The 24,926-nt window shown below is 43.4% G+C and overlaps 2 protein-coding genes across 7 annotated transcripts in view; one reads left to right on the top strand and one right to left on the bottom strand.

Annotated features, from left to right (window-relative positions):
- The first annotated feature begins 9,392 nt into the window (after nucleotides 1-9,392).
- LOC121584776 lies at nucleotides 9,393-15,526 on the top strand. The gene is made up of 9 exons (XM_041900882.2): nucleotides 9,393-9,467; nucleotides 9,633-9,731; nucleotides 9,856-9,913; nucleotides 10,144-10,291; nucleotides 10,400-10,436; nucleotides 10,681-10,961; nucleotides 11,216-14,807; nucleotides 15,024-15,102; nucleotides 15,356-15,526. Exons 1-9 carry the CDS (start codon nucleotides 9,453-9,455, stop codon nucleotides 15,493-15,495), a joined length of 4,449 nt encoding a protein of 1,482 aa, XP_041756816.2. The 5' UTR covers nucleotides 9,393-9,452; the 3' UTR covers nucleotides 15,496-15,526.
- A 7,332-nt stretch (nucleotides 15,527-22,858) lies between these two features.
- ep400 (E1A binding protein p400) overlaps nucleotides 22,859-24,926 on the bottom strand; it is a 34,725-nt gene continuing 32,657 nt past the window's right edge. For all 6 annotated transcript variants that reach the window (XM_041900884.2, XM_041900883.2, XM_041900885.2 and 3 more), the window contains one exon: nucleotides 22,859-24,345. In XM_041900884.2, coding sequence (XP_041756818.2) covers nucleotides 24,046-24,345 — 300 coding nt within the window. In that variant the 3' untranslated portion in view covers nucleotides 22,859-24,045. The remainder of the gene's footprint in view (nucleotides 24,346-24,926) is intronic.

The raw sequence follows: 24,926 nt of genomic DNA, 5'->3' as shown, positions 1-24,926 counted from the left end.
TACAGGCCTCTCTCATCTTTTTAAGTGGGAGAACTTGCACAATTGGTGGCTGACTAAATACTTTTTTTTCCCCACTGTACCTCCCAGCACAATAGCACAATGTGTCTGTACGATGTCAAAAAGCACGAACACGTCACCGGCTGTTAATGTTGTACTACATTTTCTCTGTTCATTCAAACACTGAATAAGAGTGAAACTCTCAGTTATGCTTAATGCTCTTCATGTCTGGAGAGTTTTCACCAAGGCAACCAATATCCCACAGACCCCTCAACCCTCAACTCTATAGCACCCCCAATGGAGGTTTACCCTGGGCCAAGCTGAATGACTCCTGTCAGTACTGTGTTTGATTCTTTTGAAAACACTTTTGTTGATCTTTGAATTTTATATTCCTCCATTTAAGGTATACCCCCCACCCCTTTTAACCCATGTAAGCACCACATTGGAACATAAAAGATGAATTCAAGTGTTTTTAAAAGAATAGAGTACTGGCAGGAGTCATCCAGCTTTGTCCAGGGATAGCGTCCATAGGCGGTTACTTTAGTTTAAGGCCCTGCTTAGCCTAAATGCAGATGCTATTACCCGCTTTCTCCTGCTTTACTGAAATTGTCATCCTTCAAGAAGTCTATTTGTGTGTGCTACTCAAGGAACTAAGAGTTGTATTAGGATAGCGATGTCGTGAGTTGCTGGAAAAACCTTGATAGTGGTGCTTGAATTTGATTTCTGAAAAGGTGTAGGAACCCTGATGTGTGATTATTAATAATAACAATAATAATTAAAAGTAAATTTTTAATTCATTTATTCCTAATTCACTGTAATTCAATCATTCATTTAATAATTGATTGTGTTTTTAATATAGCAGTGACAGCCACTAAGGCAAGCTAGAAAAGACTAGCATTAGCATTCAGTGGGTCGAATAAGCGTGCGCAACCTTGAGCAAGTACACAGCCATTTACTGACATTTATGGGAGAGACTTGGGCGGACGTGGATGGAGGTATTGCAACTGACGTCAAAGGCATGCACTGGAATTTCAAGATGTGCCCTGGTAAGTGGGTGGACGTGTGTGATCGTTTCTGGGGATTTACGGAACCGTTTCCGGATATACATGTTTGTGTATGTCTGCGCACAAAAGTGGTCCATTATCTGAGATTTACGGGACATGTGCCGGGCCGGTCACTGCTGGACACGTGCCCGCAAATCTCCACAAACTGTACATTTTCGGACTTGTTTGACCCGTAAATGTGCCTTTTCATGCAGTGTCTCATTGTGTCAACCTGTCAACTTACCTCCCTGCAACACAAACATCTCCAACTGTCCAAATCATGACTTACTTGCTGCTCAGAAAATAGGGGTATTTTTCACTGTTATGTGTCCCTGTTGTTTATCATCATACAATTTGATACAATAAAATGTATTGTACAGGGAGTTCCAAATAGATACAAGCAACAGCTAACGGTATAGTTTTTTTTTACAATGGTAAAAATAGATAGTGCTTTGGGAACTGCTCCCTTCAAAACATCCCTAGATATGAATTGAGGCTTTGATAGATTTGTTTATGTTCCTCTGTTATTGGATATATTCAATTATAGTTGTTGATTGCATTTGGCATGCCCCAATGAGAGAGAGTATTTGGGAAGTGCAATTCAGGTCAAGTGACTTGGCTGTCTTCCCTGGCCTCAGTAAATAAATGATATGAAGTCTAAAAATAGCCAAACCACAAAGGATAGCAGCGCCAACTAAATCACAGGCGGGTTTAGTGAGTTGCTGCAGATTAGAGGAGGGAGGCAGGGGGGGAATTGGATCTGGCTCTGGACTGATGCTGCTGAAAACTGATGAGAGAGAGGGATCTCAAAGGAGCATAGGGGGTTTAACGAGTGTGTGTGTCTCTCTGTCACCAGATCTCAACCCGGCTGAGACAGCCACCCTCAACAAAACACCAAATGATGGAATTTCTCATGGAAGAATGGTGTAGCATCCCTCCAATAGAGTTTCAGACACTTGTAGAATCTATGCCAAGGTGCATTGAAGCTGTTATGGCGGCTCGTGGTGGCCCAACGCCCTATTAAGACACATTATGTTGTTTCCTTTATTTTCATAGTTACCTGTATATCTCAATGGTACGTTTTCAAAGTGGCGGATGACACCTTCTATCAGTATATTAGGGGAAGTGGAGCGTGCTGGCACTGGTGCTCCCTCACTCTATCTCCCATACAGAGCAATTACCATTGGCACATCTTTCCCCCTGTGAGTCCCTGGAATCAGGCAGCAGGGTCTGACTCATCACTTAGAGCAATTGGCCGCTGCACCTACAGGATAGACAGACCACAGAGAACAGACAATAAACACATATCATATGGGTTTTATTCTTTAGATGGCTAGCTATCAAATGGAATGTTCCACTCCACAATCAATTGAAGAAAGAATTGCAATGTTGTAGTAGCAGTGTATGCTGTCTTATCATTATCAATGCACAGTAGGTTATTATAATTTGAAAATCCTGTTGCCCTCATTTTAGATATTCAGAAATGGCATACGTACACTACCAAAAGTTTGGACACAACTACTCATTCAAGGGTTTTTCTTTATTTTTTACTATTTTTAACATTGTAGAATAATAGTGAAGACATCAAAACTATGAAATAACACATATGGAATCATGTAGTAACCAAAAACACTACATCAGCACCACTGAGGGAACACCACCAATTTACAAATCCTTTTGCTTTGAAACTAATCATCTTGGCATAACAATGAGCATGAGGCACATAGCTAGACGGGTACACAGAGTTTGAGTATATACAGTACCAGTCAAAAGTTTGGACAACTACTCATTCAAGGGTTTTCCTTTATTTTTACTATTTTCTACATTGTAGAATAATAGTGAAGACATCAAAACTATGAAATAACACATATGGAATCATGTAGTAACCAAAAAATGTGTTTAACAAATCCAAATATATTTTATATTTGAGATTCTTCAAATAGCCACCCTTTGCCTTGATGACAGCTTTGCACACTCTTGGCATTCTCTCAACCAGCTTCATGTGGTAGTCACCTGGAATGCGTTTCAATTAACAGGTGTGCCTTCTTAAAAGTTAATTTGTGGAATTTAATTCCTTAATGCGTTTGAGCCAATCAGTTGTGTTGTGACAAGGTAGGTATACAGAAGATAGCCCTATTTGGTAAAAGACCAAGTCCATATTATGGCAAGAACAGCTCAAATAAGCAAAGAGAAATGACAGTCCATCATTACTTTAAGACACGAAGGTCAGTCAATACGGAACATTTCAAGAACTTTTAAAGTTTCTTCAAATGCAGTCGCAAAAACCATCAACCGCTATGATGAAACTGGCTCTCATGAGGACCACCACAGGAATGGAAGACGTTGAGTTACCTCTGCTGCAGAGGATAAATTCATTAGTTACCAGCCTCAGAAATTGCAGCCCAAATAAATGCTTCAGAGTTCAAGTCACAGACACATCTCAACATCAACTGTTCAGAGGGGACTGTGTGAATTAGGCCTTCATGGTCGAATTGCTGCAAAGAAACCACTACTAAAGGACACCAATAATAAGACGAGACCTGCTTGGGCCAAGAAAAACGAGCAATGGACATTAGACCGGTGGAAATGTGTCCTTTGGTCTGGAGTCCAAATTTGAGATTTTTGGTTCCAACCGCTGTGACTTTGTGAGATGCTGTGTTGGTGAACGGATGATTTCCGCATGTGTAGTTCCCACCGTAAAGCATGGAGGAGGAGGTGTTATGGTGTGGGGGTGCTTTGCTGGTGACACTGTCTGTGATTTATTTAGAATTCAAGGCACACTTAACCAGCATGGCTACCACAGCATTCTGCAGCGATACGCCATCCCATCTGGTTTGGGCTTTGTGGGACTATTATTTGTTTTTCAACAGGACAATGACCCAAAACAACTTCAGGCTGTGTAAGGGCTATTTTACCAAGAAGGAGAGCGATGGAGTGCTGCATCAGATGACCTGGCCTCCACAATCCCCCGACCTCAACCCAATTGAGATGGTTTGGGATGAGTCGGACCGCAGAGTGAAGGAAAAGCAGCCAAGAAGTGCTAAACATATGTGGGAAATCTTTCAAAACTGTTGGAAAAGCATTCCAGGTGAAGCTGGTTGAGAGAATGCCAAGAGTGTGCAAAGCTGTCAAGGCAAAGGGTGGCTATTTGAAGAATCTCAAATATAAAATATATTTGGATTTGTTTAACACTTTTATGGTTACTACATGATCCCATATGTGTTATTTCATAGTTTTGATGACTTCACTGTTATTCTACAAAGTAGAAAATAGTAAAAATAAAGAAAAACCCTTGAATGAGTAGGTGTGTCCAAACGTTTGACTGGTAATGTATATCGATATGACCCACACCACATATAGAGGTATTAGTATTGGTACACTGTACGACACGTGGCATTGTTTTGCCAACCCTATAATATGCGAAGAGAGGGGGAGCAATTGGTTTCCATGACAACCCTTCGGTATGGCTGAAGGTCTTTGAACGTCACACAAACGTAGGCTTTATTCAGTAGCAATGATCTGCATCATTGCAGGTTCATCATTAGTTGGTAGCCCCCTGGGACTCCGTGACCAGAAACCGACCGACCATGGCATCACTTAGTGTGGCAAGCTAGGTAAATAGATATGCCATGTGTTTCTATTATCAGGATTAAGGTAGAATAGAATGTAAAATATTGTCCATTCTAGGATATATACTGTATGTTCCTTTGCATCACCTTAAAATAATTACAGGAACACCACAGGGACAGCTGAACCTATTCAATCCCACAGGGTGGGCTTTTTCATATACAGTGGGGAGAAAAAGTATTTAGTCAGCCACCAATTGTGCAAGTTCTCCCACTTAAAAAGATGAGAGAGGCCTGTAATTTTCATCACAGGTACACGTCAACTATGACAGACAAATCGAGAAAAAATATTCTCCAGAAAATCACATTGTAGGATTTCTAATGAAATTATTTGCAAATTATGGTGGAAAATAAGTATTTGGTCACCTACAAACAAGCAAGATTTCTGGCTCTCACAGACCTGTAACTTCTTCTTTAAGAGGCTCCTCTGTCCTCCACTCATTACCTGTATTAATGGCACCTGTTTGAACTTGTTATCAGTATAAAAGACACCTGTCCACAACCTCAAACAGTCACACTCCAAACTCCACTATGGCCAAGACCAAAGAGCTGTCAACAGACACCAGAAACAAAATTGTAGAACTGCACCAGGCTGGGAAGACTGAATCTGCAATAGGTAAGCAGATTGGTTTGAAGAAATCAGCTGTGGGAGCAATTATTAGGAAATGGAACACATACAAGACCACTGATAATCTCCCTCGATCTGGGCCTCCACGCAAGATCTCACCCCGTGGCGGAGAGAGTTCTGTGCATATTCTGCCCAATGTCAAAATGATCACAAGAACGGTGAGCAAAAATCCCAGAACCACACGGGGGGGACCTAGTGAATGACCTGCAGAGAGCTGGGACCAAAGTAACAAAGCCTACCATCAGTAACACACTGTGCCGCCAGGGACTCAAATCCTGCAGTGCCAGACGTGTCCCCCTGCTTAAGCCAGTACATGTCCAGGCCCGTCTGAAGTTTGCTAGAGTGCATTTGGATGATCCAGAAGAGGATTGGGAGAATGTCATATGGTCAGATGAAACCAAAATATAACTTTTTGGTAAAAACTCAACTCGTCGTGTTTGGAGGACAAAGAATGCTGAGTTGCATCCAAAGAACACCATACCTACTGTGAAGCATGGGGGTGGAAACATCATGCTTTGGGGCTGTTTTTCTGCAAAGGGACCAGGACGACTGATCCGTGTAAAGGAAAGAATGAATGGGGCCATGTATCGTGAGATTTTGAGTGAAAACCTCCTTCCATCAGCAAGGGTATTGAAGATGAAACGTGGCTGGGTCTTTCAGCATGACAATGATCCCAAACACACCGCCCGGGCAATGAAGGAGTGGCTTCGTAAGAAGCATTTCAAGGTCCTGGAGTGGCCTAGCCAGTCTCCAGATCTCAACCCCATAGAAAATCTTTGGAGGGAGTTGAAAGTCCGTGTTGCCCAGCAACAGCCCCAAAACATCACTGCTCTAGAGGAGATCTGCATGGAGGAATGGGCCAAAATACCAGCAACAGTGTGTGAAAACCTTGTGAAGACTTACAGAAAACGTTTGACCTGTGTCATTGCCAACAAAGGGTATATAACAAAGTATTGAGAAACTTTTGTTATTGACCAAATACTTATTTTCCACCATAATTTGCAAATAAATTCATAAAAAATCCTACAATGTGATTTTCTGGATTATTTTTTCTCATTTTGTCTGTCATAGTTGACGTGTACCTATGATGAAAATTACAGGCCTCTCTCATCTTTTTAAGTGGGAGAACTTGCACAATTGGTGGCTGACTAAATACTTTTTTTCTCCACTGTATGCAGGAATTTCTTCCCAATGTACCTCTAAATGTATTCTGCTCAGCCAGTATCTCCGTCTCAGACAGACGACAACAAATCCCCAGCTGTATTGCTATCCTGGCTGAAGCAGTAGGCTATGTGTCAACACAAATATTGATAGTATCTCTCTGACTGGAATATGACTGTCATTAGCCAAGGCATTTCTTCCTTTCTTACACGGCTCTGTGAAAAAAGAGAGAGATCCATAAAATGGTAAAAAGAGCACCCGGATCCCACTTTCTCTCACATTTGTCACCACTCAGAGGTAAATCAGGCCCTCCTGAGGTAAACACTTCATTGGATGCCTGCCCTGTGCCTGAGCAGAAAGATTAAACTGACTCTGAAAGCCCCACCAGCTCTACCCAGCACTGCTTTATCTACTCCAACGGAATGCGGGAGACACTGTCAATGGAAATGAAGATATGAAAAGACAACACTACACTCCAAAGTGCTGCCATGGGGGCTTTCCTGCGCTGAACTTACAGCTAGCTGTAAAACCTCTCATTTTCACTGGCTTCTAGATCAGAGCGCTTGCATCATTGCTGTTTTACAAGGGAAATCGACTGAAGGGAAACAGTCAACCATGTTTCTTGTTTGAGAAGTTTGACTTCATCTAGCCTCATTCTTAAACAGCTAGGGATGAAAATGATCTATTACAATAATAGAAAGCTACAACAAATGAACGCACAATTCTGTATTTCATCACTTTATGCCTCTGTCAGACACACAAACACACACACACTCGGGGAGCAAGAGCATTAATGATATGAATGAATTGGTAAAGTGCTGTGATTCATCTACTGTCCTCTGAGGTCTGCTCGACCTCCTCCTCCCCCAGGTTTAATGGGACCAGCCATTATTGCCCTCAGAGGTTTCTTCTATGCTGGGGTTTCTGGTTTTATGTCATGCCACAAAAGTCCTCCATCCTTGGCTCTGCAGTGACCCACAGCGAAATCCTCCAATCCATCTCTAACACTCACACTCATAACTACAATGACCCATTACTCTGTTCATGTCTGTGATCAGCCTGGTCTCATAGACTAGACGTAACATAGTAAATGTAAATCCGGGACACTCAAATTATTATGATATGTTACATTTGGTATGGTTACATAAGACAGATGGTTATTTAAGGCAAAAACTAAAGTAGGGGGGTTGGTCAGGGTATTATGCGAATATCTAGCAAACCAAAGGTTATGAGTTGTCATCTCATCACAGACAACTTTAGCATTTTAGCTAATTAGCAAACGTTCAACTACTTACTACTTTTTAGGTACTTTGCAACTACTTAGCATGTTAGCTAACCCTTCCCCTAACCTTACCCCTTTTAGCTAACCCTTCCCCATAACCTTAACCCTAACCTTAACCCTTTAAACCCTAACTTTAACTCTAACCTTAACCCTAACCCTAAACCCTAGCCTAGCTAACTATCAACTGTGAATTTGTTTTTGATGGAAGAGGGAGGTGCAGACATGGGAGAGATGCTACACCTGCCATGGGATTTCTGAAAAAAAAAGTGCCTGATAAACCCAATGCTGACACCACAGTGCCACCTAGCGGTGTATCAAATAATTGTATCACTCTCACAACAAATCTGTTCTTTTGAACAAATAGTGTTACCCCTTTTCTGTTCATGTGTATTGCTCTGTGAGGGAGTAGTCTGTTTATGACATGGATGTGGAGAGAACAATCAATTGGATCCTACACAATACATTGTTGTACCTAAATAAATCCACAAGACGGCGACATATACATATTTCTTAAAACCATTTATCCTCTTCCGCGCTCCTCCCCCCAAAAAACTATAGTGATGTCATAGACTCCTACAGTCCATGAAGTGGCGGACTAAAAATCGGCGTCTGCAGAAATGGCCTTTTATCATAACTCGTCTTGAAAGTAGCCAAGCCAACACAGTCAAGGGCATGCTTTTCGAGATACAACATTTGCTATGGTAGAATAAAAGGTAGGTGAAATATTGGGGAAGGTAGAACATTATCACCAATTTAGCTCTGATAGGCCTTTGGCTATCCAATCTTTTGGGTTCGCACTCACGGCTAATTGGCTTAGGTCTTGGCTATAGCCTAGGGCTACGTCCCAATAATATAAGGAATAGGGTGCCATTTGGGACGCAGTAGTTTCCACCATATTTCTTATACCAGTAATTTCCTTTCAAATCAGTTAACAAGTGCAAGCTTAGGAAGGAAGGAGGGATAATTGGAAATGTCTCCTGAGTGGCGCAGTGGTCTAAGGCACTGCATCGCAGTGCTAACTGTCCCACTAGAGATCCTGGTTCGAATCCAGGCTCTGTCGCGACCGGGAGACTCATGGGCGGCGCACAATTCGTCCAGGGTAGGGGAGGGAATGGCCGGCAGGGATGTAGCTCAGTTGATAGAGCATGGCGTTTGCAACGCCAGGGTTGTGGGTTCGTTTCCCACGGGGGGCCAGTATAAAAAAATTAAAATAAAAAAATTATTCACTAACTGTAAGTCGCTCTGGATAAGAGCGTCTGCTAAATGACTAAAATGTAAAAAAAAATGTAAATGTAGCCGGAAAATCAATCAACTGGCTCACAGTACATGGGGTACCGAAATAAACCCACAAGAGGACGACACGAAATTAGACCAGGTTTATTTCTGTTTTGACCTGAGGAGTCGCAGTGCCTAGTGAAATTGTTTTATTGTGGGCCTAGCGGTATCGAAAACGTTTCACCTTGGAAATTGTGTAATCTGATTAGATCAATATATTCCCCCCCAATATTAATGAGTGAATGTTAATGTGCAAGTAGCCCCTCCCGCGCTCCACCCAAAAAATATTGAGTAACGTCATAAAGGTCTAACATCCCATGACGTAGCATGTAGCCCTTAATTAGTCGGTGCTTGCAATATTGTCCTCAATAAACTCTACATGAATGCAATCAACACAGACAAGGACATGCTCTTCGAGATAAAAAATACTGTATGTTATTATGGATGAAGAAAAGGTAGGTTAAATGACACAACATATTTCGTAATGTAAATAAGGGAAAAGTAATTTAAGATAACAGGCTATTGCAAAACAAATGTACAATTATCTCTATTAAGTCAATCACCAGTTAAGCTCTGATATGGCTGTAGCTCTAGGACATTGACACATGAAATTCCTTCAGGTAGTACAGAGAGATGATGATGATCCTCAAAGGGAGGGGAAGGTTGATGAGGAAGAACCAGTGGCCCAGCTCAAGAAGGAGCCCAAGAAGACAAGAAAGGTAAGATGGCAGGAGTGACAGGGCAACTACTAGACTAGTAACACTCAATTGTCACATTAGCTGCATTGACCTGATGTAACATGTCTATTATTTGTGATCTGGAATCTATTCTATTCTATCCAAGGCCAAGAGGAAAAGTAGTGCCAAGAAGTCAGAGGAGCAGGGCACTGATACAGATGCAGGTCATAGATTTTCCCTCTGTAGTATGTTGGTTCTCTAAACCTGCATATCACAGATAAAGGTCATGTTAGAAACTTTAGTCTAACTGTAGTCAAACTGGAGTCAGTAAGAAATGTTGCATGGATAGATTTATTCAATAGAATTGTTACAATAGGACTATCAAAGTATTGTATTTAGAGAAAAAGCGTCTGATATTATCCAGAATTTTCCTCTACGGTAATCACACCTTTAGGATTGAGGAATAAACACCTGGACAGAGGATCTGTTATTGAGCTCCTGGAGAAGAATGCTCTTAAGGCTGCATTCGGCCCAGGCAACAAAGATGAGATGGAGTACTGCTACCCAATCCTCATCTCATTCATGCGCAATCTTACTGATGAGTATGTTATGGCCATGTTTTGCTCTAGCCTCACATATTTTACATGTCTAAACTCTTGTGCAGTAGGAAATAAAAAGCAACTAAAACACTTTTATTTTTTATTTTCTAGGCAGTGGCAGGTGATCTATAAAGGATTACAAAAACCTGTACGTTTCTCCAACAGCCTTTGACCTTTGATTTGGGAATGTTCTGTTGAATCAAGAGAGGGGAATTAATCATAATTATATTCTACTATTACGTTCATTAATCTGTCAGACTTGATCCAACTTTGAATTCAGTCACAGACAAGAAAAATGATTTTGATAACATGCATTCTGTTCAATATAGGATACTTTACATCACAGTTTCATTGCCAAACCTGCTGTGTTCTGTTCTGTTTGTGCAATACAGATGACAAAGGAACAGCTTGCCAAATTGTGCAAGACCATTGTCAACTTCATTGCACAGACCACCCTGCAAATCCTGCTGCCGGCCCTGGCGCGCATTCTAGGGGTGACTGGCTTTTATGACAACACTGACTCACCCAAGAGGGACGGCAGTGCAAGATCCTTCACTGCCTTTGAGCAGAAAAGACTGGAGCTCATCCAGGAAGTGAACTATTTGGCGAAGGAGATGTGTAACAGTGGCGGCAGGGCTCACCAACCAAGGTCTAGCACACCCTCTTCCAAGAGGTACTGTATGTTCCCCATAATGTATGTGTGTGTGTGTGCGGTTAATCCTAACACTCATGAACTGATGCACAATAACTTCTCCATTTTAAATATTTCCCAGCTTTCAAGCAGGTGTGTTTTGCGATATCTAATGCACACATGTAAATTAAATTTAGAATACTACAATTATAATGCTTGTTAGATTTGTTAGCAGTAAGAGATCGATTTGCCAACTTCAGACAGCAATTAACATGCTTTGCTTGTTCATTTTAAAGTTCCCAGACCTCAATGAAAGTCCACTTGGGAATGCCAGAGGACAGTATCATCAGCAGTGTCCAGGAGCAACTCTCTGACCATGAGATTTTGGCCTCTTGCCCACCTGAGCTGACCGTTGGTCTTATCAAGGAGGTGCTTGAACAGCTCAACTCGGCCCTCTCTGTGACCATCAGTAGAACCATTTCAGGGCGGTCTTCCCCGATTGCCTCTGGTACTCAGGCCGCTGAACAGATGATTAACGTGGTCCAAAAGTTTTTCTATGATCACACCACTCCAGAGGAACAGTTAGATGTTGATTCCTACATTCCATCTGCAACAGAAGAGGTGATCAATGTTATTGCAGACATGGTGGATGAATTGAAAGGAGAAGATGCAGAATCGGCTAAGCTGCTTCAAGAAGTGGCTGTGAAAGTTAAAATGTTGACATCTGGCAGTGACCTTGCAGTGGAGCAACTGGACGATGATGAATCTTCTTTCCCAGAGGAGCTGAACTCGTGTATATCTTGCAAGGCATTGGTGATAAACCTTGACATTCTGTCAAGTACCAGGTTCAAGACCAAAGCCTCAAAGGCTGTGAGCGAGATTCTAGTGAGATGGTTCCGCAGGGGAACCTCTGGTTTGGTTCAACATTCCCATTCATTTACTGTCTTTCCCAGCTTGATGAATGTGTCTGACCCTGACACGATCCATCATTCCGTGGCCACTCGGCTCATACAGAGCGATGTGGATTCGGAGGCGCCATTCATAATTGATAGCTTTGTTGAAGATGTCAAAGACATCGTGAAGCAAGCTGAATTAGATCAGCCAACAAGCACCCAGAGAGATCCCCAAGTGGGACACTGTATGCCAAATCGAAAACCCTTTCACACGGCTCGTAGACTCTGTGACAGGCTCCAGGCAAAGATAAAAGCATTATTTCACAGAATGGGTGGAGATGCAGTCCAAAGGGAAGAACTTCTGGAGAAAGCTGACTCCAGTGCTGTGCTTCTGGGGCACACTGACTCCAGTGTTCTGCCTGGTTCAACCCTGAACTCATCTTCAGCAAGGAGTGAATCAACCGTAGCAGAATGCAGTTCATCTGCTGTTCCTAGTGGACGTGATTCATCTGGCTCTGTAGAAGAGAAAACATTTGAGACCAGAGCAGATTGTACTCATGGTCAGAACTCTCCTCTGCTCAGTAAGAGTGAGGCCATACTGCAAGAGGTCAACTCAACTGGACGTGGTGCTCTCCGCAAATGCCAGAGTGAGAACTCCCAACCTTTACTTGTTCTCTGTGATCCAAACCTGGAGCCCTGCACCAAAGAGATCTTATCTCAGATTGTGACTGTGTATAGGTCCGAGAGGGCAGATTTGGAATCCACATCCAGTGTTGTAGAGAGTTCCTCTTACAACTCCCTCGAAGTCTGTGACTTTTTGGATGGTATCATGTCTTACCTAGAAGACATGCCTGTGTCCAGTTCCTCATCATTGGAGGGAGTAAGTGTTACTCCAGCCTCAGTCATTGAGAAGCTCTCGAGTGAAGCGTTTCAGATGAAGGCAACGAACAAAGTCAGAAAAATACTGATCAAATCGGTTGATCGCTTCCCCAGCAAAGTCGGTTCAAGCCAGACAGATTCTCAAGTGTCGCCAGCATTATCCACCATTTCCTCAAAGCATACAGATTCAGCTGCTTTTGAAATTGTTGGATCAATTGCGAACGATATGAAGAGCATTTTCCTGCCCACAGAGTCTCCTACTACTCTATGGCAGGCAGACTCTATGCTTCAACAGAGTGATGAGAAAACCTCAGCCACTAAGGCTGCAGCTGTAAGCTCCCAGACTGGTGTGGAAGTATCTGAGAAGAAGATCTGGATAACTGCAAAGACTATTTACAACAATGTGAAGGCAAAGATGAGGAATTATTTCTCATTGCAAAGACAAGCCAAAGCAACGAAGGCTCAAGCCAAAAAGACCCTCAGCCATATTCTGGTTTCCATTCAGAAAGAACTGTCCAAATCTGACCAAATGGTGACTGCAGGAGAGCTTTCACCAATAGATAAAGTGGTTGGAACTATGTTGGAGAACATTGAGAAGATAAGCAGTGAATGTGGCGAGGAACTGGTCTATCAAGAGTCACTGCGCTTTTCCTCCTCGTTGTCATCCTCATCTGCCAAATCACAGAAGTCAGAGTGGGAATTTGCACTCCCTGGCACTCCCATCCCTTCTGAGTTACCCGAGAGTACTTCTCAGCCCATTGTAAGATGCTCAGTCATCGACATGAGCGGATCTACTAAGCCAAAAACATTGGTGTGTGATGCCAGAACAAGCATGTTTGCGATAGCAGATACCATCATGAAGAAGGTATATCCAGAGGCAGAAGGGCAGGTTACATCTCACCCTGATATAACAGCTGCAATAGCTAGACTGGAGGAGTTCATATCTCAGGGTAGGATTGGTGCTCTCTCCCGTGATCTCAGTCACCAAGTCAACCGCATAATTTCTGAGAGCAACTTGACCCCTCTGGTACTGACAGTGGTGGCTGGAAAGAGTGCATCTGATACCGTCCTTTCGAAGCTGAAGAGGAATGACAAGGTGGGGAAGCCCACAACTTACGAGCTGGTTCAGCTGTTTGCAGAGGAGTCTGTTAAGTGCCTCCTGCTTCCTAGCCTTGTGCCCTTTTTAACTTCAACGAGTTTGGCTCAGGGAGCCAGGGTGTTGGCTAGAGTGTCTGAAGATAGAATTTCATGCTCTTCTTCTTCATCAGTATTTAGTGACACAGTCAGTCTCTTTACCAAAGTTATGGTAAGCCAGGTCATGGACTCTGTGGTTTCTGATGCACAAAGTAGAGGGTCCTCTCCAACTGAATCTCTCCAAGCATCTCAAACCACTATAACTGATGTGGGCATTCTATTGAGTGGCAAGACCTCCCCTCGGCTGTGTCTTTCTGGCGTCATTATGGCAACAAGTGAGACCTCCAATGCAGCACGAAACGTTAAGGCCAACATGGATGCAGAGGAAGTGGATACCACCAGTTGTTCTGGTGTAGCTCGGAACATTGTCAGGGACGATATGTCAACCAGCCCAGACATGGTCAAAGATGTCCCACTTCCAACCCCATCCTCTGATAACTCGGGCAGTGATGATGACTTCACCGGCCTCATCAGCATGTTAGTGGTGAGACTTCTAACAAAAATCCAAACCCCAACAGAAGAGTACCCAGTTGACGTCACACGCAAGTCACAAGACCTGATCCCCAAAGTTATTGCTGTCTTCTGTGCATGGTCAGGCTGCTCTGAGACCCAAGCCTATCCAGAGAACCTGAGGATTCATAAAGTCTACAGGGCCGTCTACAAACATCTGTTGGAGGAGTTTGGCTCAGAGAAAATCCTCCAACTGGCCGTGTCGACTCAGGACTCTTCATTTGATAGGATTCTTGTCAAGTCTTTGAGTGGAGTGCTTCTCCACAGATGTAATGAGGCATTGAGGGCAGACTCAAGAACATCAGTCAAAGCCACCGGGCCTGAGGCTCTTCCACTGGCTGAGGATGTGAGGGCTAGCAGCGGGAAGTTATCTTTCCTACAAAGGCTGGCCAGGCTGACAAGCAACTTAAAGGTACAGCAGACTTATTTAAATTAACAGTTGTGGGAGACAATGTGAGTCAACAATGCTATTCAGAGTGTAAAAAATCATAAACCATCCATTCATTCCAAAACCAATCATAAATGTTGTTGTGCTGGTGTGGTAGATGTGATTGTTATTATCATGAGGTTGTTCAGCTGTGACATTGTTATTTTTTTTTTTTACATGTTTTTCTCTTTAAATAATTAGCTATTCAAGAAGGGGAACAAGAAGGATTCCCACTGCCCCGAATCAGAACAAGGACAGACCACTGCTGAAGATAGCATGCGTAAATCCACAGAACAGGACATTTTCTGTTTTAGATATTGATGTATAAAGAAATGCTATTGCAAAATAACCCTACAAAGGTTATAAAGCCTATCAATAGTCATCTCTTATGTAAAATTATTTATATTCTCCAAACCTCAAGCTGTTGGTTCTCATTTATCAGTGTAAGTTATGTTGAGTTGTAACTGAGAATAGATGTTAGCCTACATTACATAATTTCTAAATTAAAGTGCATGTCTCACTCTCTTCTGTAGTGCCCAGCATAGTGCCACATGCTGCCGTGTCTCCACTGCCAGAGGATCTCCCCTCCAGCTCTCAACAGGAGACACCTCACAAACATCCACTTCTCGTTAGGATGTTTTCTGCCTGTTCATGCCCTTCAAACGGTCCTTAAAGACCAAGTAACTTAGACAATTGATTAAACATCATTCATTGCATTAAATTGGCCTTTGTCTTCTTATGCGCTCCTGTTAACAAACCATATTACAAAACTGGTCTTTTTAATGTTAGCAGTGAAAGCAACATTAACTATAGTGGTGTGTATAGCCCTTCTACACAAAGTCTGACTCTCCTGACACTGTGTGGCATGCCCTCCCATCCAGCAGTGATCTGCTGAGTGGCTGTAGGCCTGAATATCTGCCCTCCTTCCCCAATAAATGTTTTCTCTTCTGACATATCTGTCACTGTCAGCAGCCAGCCAGTAGGGGAAAACAGACGGCACTGTTGAGAGTTTTCTTGCCATCTTTTGATTTAACCTATTATACATTAGTAGTTCCCATTATTTCCCAACGGTTATATAACAGGAAAGGTGTTATTAAAAAGTAAACCTACAGTGCATTCGGAAAGTATTCAGACCCCTTGACTTTTTCCTAAAGAAATTACGTTACAGCCTTGTTCTAAAATGGATTAAATTATTTCCCCCCCCTCAATCTACACAAAATACCCCATAATGGCACAGCAGAAACAGGTTTTTAGAAATGTTTGCAAATGTATTAAGAATAAAAAACATACCTTATTTACATAAATATTCAGACCCTTTGCTATGAGACTCGAAATTGAGCTCAGGTGCATCCTGTTTCCATTGATCATCCTTGAGATGTTTCTACAACTTGATTGGAGTCCACCTGTGGTAAATTCATTTGATTGGACATGATTTGGAAAGGCACACACCTGTCTATGTAAGGTCCCACAGTTGACAGTTCATGTCAGAGCAAAAACCAAGCCATGAGGTCGAAGGAATTGTCCGTAGAGCTCCGAGACAGGATTGTGTCGAGGCACAGATCTGGGGGAAGGGTACCAAAAAATGTCTACAGCATTGAAGGTTCCCAAGAACACAGTGGCCTCCATCATTCTTAAATGGAAGTTTGGAACCACCAAGACTCTTCCTAGAGCTGGCCGCCTGGCCAAACTGAGCAATCTGGGGAGAAGGGCCTTGGTCAGGGAGGTGACCAAGAACCCGATGGTCACTCTGAAAGAGCTCTAGAGTTCCTCTGTGGAGATGTGAGAACCTTCCAGAAGGACAACCATCTCTGCAGCACTCCACCAATCAGGCCTTTATGTTAGAGTGGCCAGACGGAAGCCACTCCTCAGTAAAAGGCACATGACAGCCCACTTGGAGTTTGCCAAAAGGCACCTAAAGGACTCTCAGACCATGAGAAACAAGATTCTCTGGTCTGATGAAACCAAGATTGAACTCTTTGCCCTGAATGCTAAGCTTCACGTCTGGAGGAAACCTGGCATCATCCCTGCGGTGAAGCATGGTGGCAGCATCATGCTGCGGGAATTTCTTTCAGCGGCAGTTACTGGGAGACTAGTCAGGATCGAGGGAAAGATGAATGGAGCAAAGTACAGATATCCTTGATGAAAACCTGCTCCAGAGCGCTCAGGACCTCAGACTGGGACCTTCCAACAGGACAACGACCCTAAGCACACAGCCAAGACAATGCAGGAGTGGCTTCGGGACAAGTCTCAATGTCCTTGAGTGGCCCAGCCAGAGACCGGACTTGAACCAGATCGAACATCTCTGGAGACATGAAAATAGCGGTGCAGAGACACTCCCCATCCAACCTGACAGAGCTTGAGAGGATCTGCAGAGAAGAATGAGAGAAACTCCCCAAATAGAGGTGTGCCAAGCTTGTAGCGTCATGCCTTAGAAGACTCGAGACTGTAATCGCTGCCAAAGGTGCTTCAACAAAGTACTGCGTAAAGGGTCTGAATATGTATATAAATGTGATATTTCAGTATTTTCCAGAATGTGGAAAAAGTCAAGGGGTCTGAATACTTTCCGAATGCACTCGTGGTGCATTCGTGGTCAAAAGTTTTGAGAATGACTCAAATATTGGTCTTCACAAAGTTTGCTGCTTCAGTGTTATGAGATATTTTTGTCAGATGTTACTATGGTATACTGAAGTATAATAACAAGCATTCCATAAGTGTCAAAGGCTTTTATTGACAATTACATTAAGTTTATGCGAAGAGTCAATATTTGCAGTGTTGACCCTTCTTTTTCAAGACCTCTGCAATCCGCCCTGGCATGCTGTCAATTAACTTCTGGGCCACATCCTGACTGATGGCAGCCCATTCTTGCATAATCAATGCTTGGAGTTTGTCAGAATTTGTGGGTTTTTGTTTGTCCACCCGCCTCTTGAGGATCGACCACAAATTCTCAATGGGATTAAGGTCTGGGGAGTTTCCTGGCCATGCACCCAAAATGTCGATGTTTTGTTCCCCGAGCCACTTAGTTATCACTTTTGCCTTATGGCAAGGTGCTCCATCATGCTGGAAAAGGCATTGTTCGTCACCAAACTGTTCTTGGATGGTTGGGAGAAGTTGCTCTCGGAGGATGTGTTGGTACCATTCTTTATTCATGGCTGTGTTCTTTGGAAAAATTGTGAGTGAGCCCACTCACTTGGCTGAGAAGCAACTTGTCTGTACATAATGCCCTGAATCTTTTCTATAACACCCGGAAATCTGCCCCCTTTATTCTATGTACCCAACGCACTAGAAGACCAGTTCTTAAAGCCTTTAGCCGTATCCTTATTCTAGTCCTCCTCTGTTCCTCTGGTGATGTAGAGGCTAACCCAGGCCCTGTAGCCCCCAGTATCACTCCTACTCCCCAGGAGCTATCATTTGTTGACTTCTGTAATCGCAAAAGTCTTGGTTTCTTGCACATAAATATCAGAAGTCTACTTCCTAAGTTTGAGTTATTCACTGCGTTAGCACACTCTGCCAACCCTGATGTTCTAGCAGTGTCTGAATCCTGGCTCAGGAAGGCCACCAAAAATTCTGAAATTTCCATCCCCAACTATAACATTTTCCGTCTAGATAGAACTGCCAAAGGGGGTGGAGTTGCAATCTACTGTAGAGATAGCCTGCAGAGCTCTATCATACTATCCAGGTCTGTACCCAAACAGTTTGAGCTTCTACTTCTAAAAATCCACCTTTCCAGAAATAAGTCTCTCACTGTTGCCGCTTGCTACAGACCCCCCTCAGCCCCCAGCTGTGCCCTGGACACCATATGTGAATTGATTGCCCCCCATTTATCCTCTGAGTTTGTACTGCTTGGTGACCTAAATTGGGATATGCTTAATACCCCAGCCATCCTACAATCCAAGCTAGATGCCCTCAACCTCACGCAAATTATCAACGAACCTACCAGGTACAACCCTAAATCCTTAAACATGGGTACCCTCATAGATATCATCCTGACTAACATACCCTCTAAATACACCTCAGCTGTCTTCAACCAGGATCTCAGCGATCACTGCCTTATTGCCTGCGTCCGTAACGGGTCCGCGGTCAAACAACCACCCCTCATCACTGTCAAACGCTTCCTAAAACACTTTAGCGAGGAGGCCTTCCTAATTGACCTGGCCCAGGTATCCTGGATGGATATAGATCTCATTCCGTCAGTAGAGGATGCCTGGTTGTTCCTTAAAAGTAATTTCCTCTCAATCTTAAATAAACATGCCCCATTCAAAAAATACAGAACTAAGAACCGATATAGCCCCTGGTTCTCCTCAGACTTGACTGCCCTTGACCAGCACAAAAACATCCTGTGGCGTACAGCATTAGCATCAAATAGCCCCCGCGATATGCAACTTTTCAGGGAAGTTAGGAACCAATATACACAAGCAGTCAGGAAAGCAAAGGCTAACTTTTTCAAACAGAAATTTGCATCCTGTAGCACTAACTCCAAAAAGTTTTGGGACACTGTAAAGTCCATGGAGAATAAGAGCACTTCCTCCCAGCTGCCCACTGCACTGAGGCTAGGAAACACTATCACCACCGATAAATCTACAATAATCGAGAATTTCAACAAGCATTTTGCTACAGCTGGCCATGCTTTCCATCTGGCTACCACCAACCCGGCCACCAACTCTGCACCCTCTGCTGCAACTTGCCCATGCCCCCCCGCTTCTCCTTCACACAAATTCAGACAGCTGATGTTTTGAAAGCGCTGCAAAATCTGGACCCCTACAAATCAGCTGGGCTAGACAATCTGGACCCTTTCTTCCTAAAACTAGCCGCCAAATTGTCGCAACCCCCTATTACTAGTCTGTTCAACCTCTCTTTCATAACGTCTGAGATCCCCAGAGATTGGAAAGCTGCCGCGGTCATCCCCCTCTTCAAAGGGGGTGACACTCTAGATCCAAACTGCTACAGACCTATATCCATCCTGCCCTGCCTTTCGAAAGTATTCGAAAGCCAAGTTAATAAACAGATCATCGACCATTTCGAATACCACCGTACCTTCTCCGCTATGCAATCCGGTTTCCGAGCTGGTCACGGGTGCACTTCAGCCACGCTCAAGGTCCTAAACGATATTATAACCGCGACTGATAATAGACAGTACTGTGCAGCCGTCTTCATCGACCTGGCCAAGGCTTTCGACTCTGTCAACCACCGCATTCTTATTGGCAGACTAAATAGCCTTGGTTTCTCAAATGACTGCCTCGCCTGGTTCACCAACTACTTCTCAGATAGAGTTCAGTGTGTCAAATCGGAGGGCCTGTTGTCTGGACCTATGGCAGTCTCTATGGGGGTGCCACAGGGTTCAATTCTTGGGCCGACACTTTTCTCCGTGTATATCAATGATGTCGCTCTTGCTGCTGGTGACTCTCAGATCCACCTCTACGCAGACGACACCATTTTGTATACATCTGGCCCTTCATTGGACACTGTGTTAACAAACCTCCAAACGAGCTTCAATGCCATACAACAATCCTTCAGTAGCCTTCAACTGCTCTTAAACACTAGTAAAACTAAATGCATGCTTTTCAATCGAACGCTGCTAGCACCCGCCCACCCGACTAGAATCACCACTCTCGACGGGTCTGACCTAGAGTATGTGGACAACTACAAATATCTAGGTGTCTGGTTAGACTGTAAACTCAACTTCCAGACTCACATAAAGAATCTCCAATCCAAAGTTAAATCTAGAATCGGCTTCCCTATTTCGCAACAAAGCCTCCTTCACTCATGCTGCCAAACATGCCCTCGTAAAACTGACTATCCTACCGATCCTTGACTTCGGCGATGTCATTTATAAAATAGCCTCCAACACTCTACTCAGCAAATTGGATGTAGTCTATCACAGTGCCATCCGTTTTGTCTCCAAAGCCCCATACACTACCCACCACTGTGACCTGTACGCTCTTGTTGGCTGGTCCTCACTACATGTTCGTCGTCAAACCCACTGGCTCCAGGCCATCTATAAATCACTGCTAGGCAAATCCCCGCCTTATCTTAGCTCATTGGTCACCATAGCAGCACCCACCCGTAGTCTGCGCTCCAGCAGGTATATCTCACTGGTCATTCCCAAAGCCAACACCTCCTTTGGCCGCCATTCCTTCCAGTTCTCTGCTGCCAATGACTGGAACGAATTGCAAAAATCTCTGAAGCTGGAGACTCTTATCTCCCTCAATAACTTTAAGCATCAGTTGTCAGAGCACCTTACCGATCACTGCACCTGTACACAGCCCATCTGAAATTAGCCCACCCAACTACCTCATCCCTATATTGTTATTTAATTTGCTCTTTTGCACCCCAGTATCTCTATTTGCACATAATCTCTTGCACATCTAGCATTCCAGTGTTAATACTATTGTAATTATTCTGCACTATAGCCTATTTATTGCCTTACCTCCATAACTTGCTACATTTGCACACACTGTATATATATTTTTCTGTTGTATTTCTGACTTTATGTTTTTTTTTTACCCCATATGTAACTCTGTGTTGTTTTTGTTGCACTACTTTGCTTTGTCTTGGCCAGGTCGCAGTTGTAAATGAGAACCTGTTCTCAACTGGCTTACCTGGTTAAATAAAGGTGAAATAAAATAAAATAAAAATAAAAAACCCCACACATGAATGGTCTCAGGATGCTTTACTGTTGGCATGACACAGGACTGATGGTAGCGCTCACCTTGTCTTCTCCGGACAAGGTGTTTTCCGGATGCCCCAAACAATCGGAAAGGGGTTTCATCAGAGAAAATGACTTTACCCCAGTCCTCAGCAGTCCAATCCCTGTACCTTTTGCAGAATATCATTCTGTCCCTGATGTTTTTCCTGGAGAGAAGTGGCTTCGTTGCTGCCCTTCTTGACACCAGGCCATCCTCCAAAAGTCTTCGCCTCACTGTGCGTGCAGATGCACTCACACCTGCCTGCTGCCATTCCTGAGCAAGCTCTGCACTGGTGGTGCCCCAATCCCGCAGCTGAATCAACTTTAGGAGACGGTCCTGGCGCTTGCTGGACTTTCTTGGGCGCCCTGATGCCTTCTTCACAACAATTGAACCTCTCTCCTTGAAGTTCTTGATGATCCGATAAATGGTTGATTTAGGAGAAATCTTACTAGTAGCAATATCCTTGCCTGTGAAGCCCTTTTTGTGCAAAGCAATGATGACAGCACGTGTTTCCTTGCAGGTAACCATGGTTAACAGAGGAAGAACAATGATTTCAAGCACCACCCTCCTTTTAAAGCTTCCAGTCTGTTATTCTAACTCAATCAGCATGACAGAGTGATCTCCAGCCTTGTCCTCATCAACACTCTCACCTGTGTTAACGAGAGAATCACTGACATGATGGCAGCTGGTCCTTTTGTGGCAGGGCTGAAATGCAGTGGAAATGTGTTTTGGGGATTAAGTTAATTTTCATGGCAAAGAGGGACTTTGCAATTAATTGCAATTCATCTGATCACTCTTCATGACATTCTGGAGTATATGCAAATTGCCATCTTCAAAACTGAGGCAGCAGACTTTGTAAATTAGTATTTGTGTAATTCTCAAAACTTTTGACCACGACTGTATATAACTCATTTAATGAAAATATCAGCTGGTTGCCACTATAGATAGCTAGGTTACTCCGGTGCAGTGGTAATACTGCCTGCCTTGGGAGATAATGTAGGATGCCTGCTTACCCCATCACTTACCCAGGTGCCAGAGACACAGTCACAATAATTTGCTTTCTTCAGATTCATAGCTGGTAATAGAATCTATGAACTACATAGCTCAAACTTACAACAAGATATGATTATAATAATAATAATAATAATAATAGGTCATTTAGCAGACGCTCTTATCCAGAGCGACTTACAGGAGCAATTAGGGTTAAGTGCCTTGCTCAAGGGCACATCGACAGATTTTTCACCTAGTGGGCTCGGGGATTAGAACCAGCGACCTTTCGGTTACTGGCACAACGCTCTTAACCACTAAGCTACCTACCTGCCGGCTAAAGTCAGACAAGATAATGACCAGATATTGTGTATAAAAACAAAACACTTTATTACAATTAGGCTGAAAAAATCCAATGAAAACAACTACTTTACAAGTACAAATGTTTTCCTTTTTCATTGTTATTTACAGTTTTTTTCTTCAACATCAATAAAAAATGGCATATTTATGAGAAAACACAAGATACTAAAGTACATGTTTACAGTGTATTTGTTACATAAACATAATTGACTAAAGGAACGTGCATTATTATCCATTAAATGTCTGAAGGTTACAAAAAAACAAAATGTTACATTCAGATTGTATTTCATTTGTGTTTTGAGTGGTCGTTATAACTGTGATACAATCACTATTGGGGCAGTTTTGGACCTGGCAAGCTCCCTCTTATGCAAAAAATTAAGGAGCTAACTTTTAGGGACACTTCTGTCAATGTTCAATTGGTACACTGAAAAAGGTTATGTGAATGTGTTTCTATGGGTAAAACTGCAATCACTAATGGCTCAGGGCTTTGATGTGTGTGAATAAGTGTTTCACAATGACAATTAGCACGAGAACTGAAGTCCTCTCACCTATATCCTTCTGGTAGGCAATGCACCTGTACTACTGAGATGTAGTCACATTACTATGCATTACTTGATCAAGATACGTTTTTTTTTTTTTACCAGAAGGGTGTTTTCTATATCTATAAACAACTATGAAATTACAGACATCATAAACGGTAAGCATGAGAATAACAACATCAAGGGGGACAGGGACAATGTATGAATACACAAAACATTATTCAAATTGACATTCCCCAAATTAGCTATGCACCAGCCCATAGGCCCAAGCCACAGGATATCTATGGAGTAACATTAATATAGTCATCAATTTAAAAAGTCATGAATATTATTTTTCGGCTTTTCTGATCTTATATTAGATGTTGGTGCAGGGGGGAGGTTGCCTCCAAGGGAGACCTTCTGAAACAGTGGCGAGGGAAACGGCCGACAGTTGCAGAACTGTGTTGTAGCTAGAAGATGACACTCTTAAAAGACATGTCATTCCTTTACATGGAACAGTTCCTTAAACCAGGTTAGATTCAACACAGCCACCTCAGACTGGACTCCACCACTGCTTCATAACACTGCTCCTCAGAGTCACTGAGTGCATTTACACTGATGAGATGTCCTGCTTGGCCTAGCTGAGAGGGGAGCTCTAACTATTCCTGTGGGCTCCTAGCTGCTGCCCCCGCTGGGCTTGGCCTGGGTCTTGCCCCTCATGGCCCCGCCGCGAGCCTGGCCCTTGGCTGGCTGCTGCTGTACTGGGGACTCGGCTGCAGTGGAAACTGGGGCCTGTTGGGCCGGGCTGTGAGGAGGGGGGGTCTGTATCTGAGGCGAGGCGGCTGCAGTCACCACCTGCTGCTGGAGGAGCTTCTGCTGAACCACCTGGGCTGTGGCTGTGCCTGCTGGAATCATCTGGACCTGGGGCTGGGCTGAGGATGTAGCCTGGGTCAGGGCCACAGACTGGGGCTGGATCTGTTACGAGACAGGAAGAGGGTCACATTAGATCAGACAGACGACAACATGTTGTGGCGAAATCCTGCACGAAGCCTTCACTGTGTGCTGCCACATTTAAGAGCGCATCAGCAGTCAGGAAAGAGGAAATAAAGATAGCTCTTCCAGCTCTCTGTGGAGAGCTCTCGGTTGGCGCAGCAGTTTGACAGTGTGTGTAACTCTGCAGAAGTCTTGTTTATTTTCAGCGTGCTTAGTTGTAAAGTGTTTTAATTCGATCGCCGGTGTTACCGCTCTAGGTCGTGGTTGTAATCTTTTGGGACCATCCCTGTCCAGGCGCCACTTCCGTAGCGGCATAAAAAAAAATATATATATATATATATATATATCTTATTATTAGTCGCTTTTTTTGTATTTTTAAAAATATATATTTTTTATTATTAGTCTCTTCGGCTGATGTGTGTGTGTGTGTCTGGTAGTGGTACTCTTTCTATCCTACTATTTTCCTTTCGGCAGGGTTAATACCTGCCTGGCGCCCCAACAACATCTTTATCGTTACCCCTCTCTAACAGTACCGCTACAATGTTACCAGACTATGCTGCCCT

Source organism: Coregonus clupeaformis, chromosome 16 (assembly GCF_020615455.1).
Source record: "Coregonus clupeaformis isolate EN_2021a chromosome 16, ASM2061545v1, whole genome shotgun sequence".
Lineage (NCBI taxonomy): Eukaryota > Metazoa > Chordata > Actinopteri > Salmoniformes > Salmonidae > Coregonus > Coregonus clupeaformis.
Note: the sequence above shows the minus strand (reverse complement) of the source record. Positions and strands in the feature narration are given on the sequence as shown.

What these genes read in the sequence shown, in the direction of transcription:
- LOC121584776 (XM_041900882.2), top strand. An exon ending in AGCCCAAGAAGACAAGAAAG is followed by an intron (nt 9,732 to 9,855) that starts GTAAGATGGCAG and finishes ATTCTATCCAAG; the next exon opens with GCCAAGAGGAAAAGTAGTGC. An exon ending in CACTGCTGAAGATAGCATGC is followed by an intron (nt 15,103 to 15,355) that starts GTAAATCCACAG and finishes TCTCTTCTGTAG; the next exon opens with TGCCCAGCATAGTGCCACAT.